Source organism: Oryzias melastigma, linkage group LG8, assembly GCF_002922805.2.
Source record: "Oryzias melastigma strain HK-1 linkage group LG8, ASM292280v2, whole genome shotgun sequence".
NCBI lineage: Eukaryota > Metazoa > Chordata > Actinopteri > Beloniformes > Adrianichthyidae > Oryzias > Oryzias melastigma.
This window is the reverse complement of record NC_050519.1, coordinates 6,741,354-6,744,398: the sequence shown is the minus strand read 5'-3', so window position 1 is coordinate 6,744,398 and position 3,045 is coordinate 6,741,354. Positions and strand designations below refer to the sequence as shown.

Here is a 3,045-nt window from a genome sequence, read left to right as displayed (position 1 = left end):
ATAAAACACTAGTTAAGAATATGAAAGACCATAAAATACTTTTTTCTTTGTGTTTATTTGATTCCAATTAAGACTTTTTGATAAGAATCAAACTCAGACTTTGATAAGTCCCTCCAACAGTATGGGGTCAAATGAGGATCAGCTTAAAGTGAACAAAAAAAACAGATGGAAAAACTTGAAAAATAGATATTGTAACTGAAAAAAAATGAAAATTTGAAAACAAGACATTGTAAATAAAAAAAAAACACTTTCTATCACTTTAAATTTAAAAAAGAAACTGAAAATTTGAAAAAAATTGAAAATTTGAAAAAAATAGTGAAAACTACACATGAAAAAATTACTGATTGAAAACAAATTATCCATTAGTAGCAGCTGCTTTGTCTATATTTGATTCAAACAAAGACTTTTTGATAAGAATGACAGTCCCTCCAACTGTATAGGGTCAAATCAGGATCAGCTTAAAGCGAACAAAAAACAGATTGAAAACTTGAAAAATCAATATATTGTAACTGAAAAAAATTTAAATTTGAAAACTGAAAAAATAGAACATTTGAAAACAAGAAATTGTAAATTTGAAAAAAACAGATAATTTGAAAAAAAAATCCACTGAAAATGTAAAAAATCAGAAAATTTGAATACCAAAAAAATGAAAAATTGAAAATAAGACATTGTAAATTTGATAGAAAAAATAGAAAATTTGAAAAAATGTGAAATTGAATTTACTAACCCAAAATTAAATAAAAACATTTTTAGTTACATTTTGTATTAAGAGAAAATAAAAAAACTAAATAAAGTAAATAAAACTAAATAAAAAAAATCAAAATGTTCACTTTTTGTGTTGTTACAATTGAACATAAACATGAATATAATGTTTTTTGTGTGTACAAAACAAGCATGTTGTGATCATATAATTATTCAAAAATCACAGACATTTAAATAAAAATTTTTTAAAAATTACTCTAGAAAAAATATACTATTGTTATTTGTAAGGTCATATAAAATTACATATTAATAAATTAATAAACTACTTGAGCAAATTTTAAACTAATTTAATTGAAAATTATTATTGAAATTCATCACAACTTTTATTACAACATTTAGGAAAAATAGCCACAACTTCTTTTTTTTTTGCAAGATTGTGGATTGACTGTACCTCAATACAGACTATAGAGTTTCTCCTGTTTTACATATTTGGATGCTGGTGTGCTGCAGAATTTTTGTCGAGGAAAAAGTTGCACCTTGTTTCCAAAAAGGTTGAAAAATACTGATGTATTTACAGGCGAAGGATGTCCTGTGAGGAAGCCCTCGCTCATCCCTGGATCGCCGCCTTTGATTCTGGAGACCTCACCTCTACCAAGAGTCTGTCCAAAGAGAAGATGAAGAGGTTTCTAGCCAGGCAGAAGTGGAAGGTAAAACACAAGCAATACAATTACTGAGTTTTTGCAATTCTTTTCGCCTTATTCAAATAATTTTGCTTCGTAGAAAGCGGGAAAGGCCATGCTCGCCCTGAAGAGAATGACTCTACTGTCTAAAAGTGACAGCTGTGCGTCTCCAACATCCCCTGGAGAAGGTAAGAGCTCTGTGGATGTCGTAAGAAAAACCTTTTATTTCCAAGTTTAACTTTGTTTTTGTCTTGTAGTGTCACTCATGAGCCCCGAAGCACAGAACGCTCTACAGTCTTTGGAGCGTAAGATGCAGGGTCCACCTGTGTTCACACAGAAGTTGGAGGATCAGACTGTAACTGAGGGGTCTTCTGCTCATCTGTCCTGTCACCTCACAGGTACACACTGACACACAAACAAACTAAAAACTGACAATCTTTGGATTCATACTTAAAAGTCTTAATGTTTTTGCCTTTATGAGAAGAATATCACATATTTTTACATGTCAAATCACAGGATGGGACTAAAAACAGCCCTTTTTTTCATTTTTTATGTTGAAAGATTCACATCTTTATTTAATCTAAACCAGGGGTCTGCGACCTTTAACATCTACACAGCCATTCGGGTCATTTTTTTCAGTTGGAGCCACAAAGTCTTACTTCTAGAAAAATATGTCATGGATTTGTATTTATTGTTACAATTATAAAAAATATAAATGAACAGTTTTTTTTCTACATAAATAAAACATTCCTTTTTTAAAAAATGGAAAGCAGTTTCCCGTGACTTCCTTTCAAAATAAAAGACACCCTGTGTCATGTGGGAGCATGTCAAAGCAGAAGATATAGCAGTAAGTAGTGGGATGTCTTGAGTAAATTAAGAATAAAAAACTAAACATTGTTTAATAATCGTTATTGGTGGATTTCAGCCAAAAATCTCTTAAAGGGTTAATTTAAAGGGTAACCAAACAGGGAATTTGAAGGCTGACGGACGAAATTTGAAAGTCCAGTCAGAGGGGCGGGGCTTGGGGGCCGGACTGTTGAGCTGCAGATCATGACATCAGACTTCTGAAACTTTCATGGTTTGACCAATCACAAAATTCAACTGTAATACCTCAATTCATCCTTTAGGGTGCAGCACACAGACGATTTTTGACTATTTTCAAGAATTAAACATATTTATTTTAATTTATTTGGCAATTACCAACAGGCAGCACTTTTAAAGTCTCATTTATAGAGGCCAAAAGCCAAAAAAATGTGTATTTAGGGTTTGGTTACCCTTTAAATTAAATCATAGCTAATTAGGTAAACCTTGTAATTTTTTGGGCAAATTTAAAATCCTATAATTTTGTTCGATAATAGACAATCCGCCTAAAGTATAAATTCTGGTTGTACTTTCAAAATGTTCAACTTTGGTAAACTACGAACCCAAATAGCTTGATGGATTGGAGCATTATGGGTATTGTAGTCAGGAGCCTAAAATGTTTGTAAATAAATTGAATAAAGTTTGACATATTAGACCGTTTTGTACTTTATATTTAAAAATAAAAGCATGTTAGGATTCTTCAGTCAAGGAGCCACATATCTAAACACTGAAAGATCTCTCCTCAGTCAAGATCTAAATTCTACCGTCTGTGCAGGATATCCCGACCCAGAGGTGGTGTGGC

The 3,045-nt window shown here is 31.6% G+C and overlaps 1 protein-coding gene across 2 annotated transcripts in view; it reads left to right on the top strand.

Annotated features, from left to right (window-relative positions):
• mylk5 (myosin, light chain kinase 5) overlaps positions 1 to 3,045 on the top strand; it is a gene marked incomplete at its 3' end in the record, with an annotated part of 18,454 nt that extends 15,409 nt beyond the window's left edge. For both annotated transcript variants that reach the window (XM_024273026.2, XM_036213179.1), the window contains 4 exon segments: positions 1,280 to 1,409; positions 1,483 to 1,570; positions 1,640 to 1,780; positions 3,019 to 3,045. In XM_024273026.2, coding sequence (XP_024128794.1) covers positions 1,280 to 1,409; positions 1,483 to 1,570; positions 1,640 to 1,780; positions 3,019 to 3,045 — 386 coding nt within the window.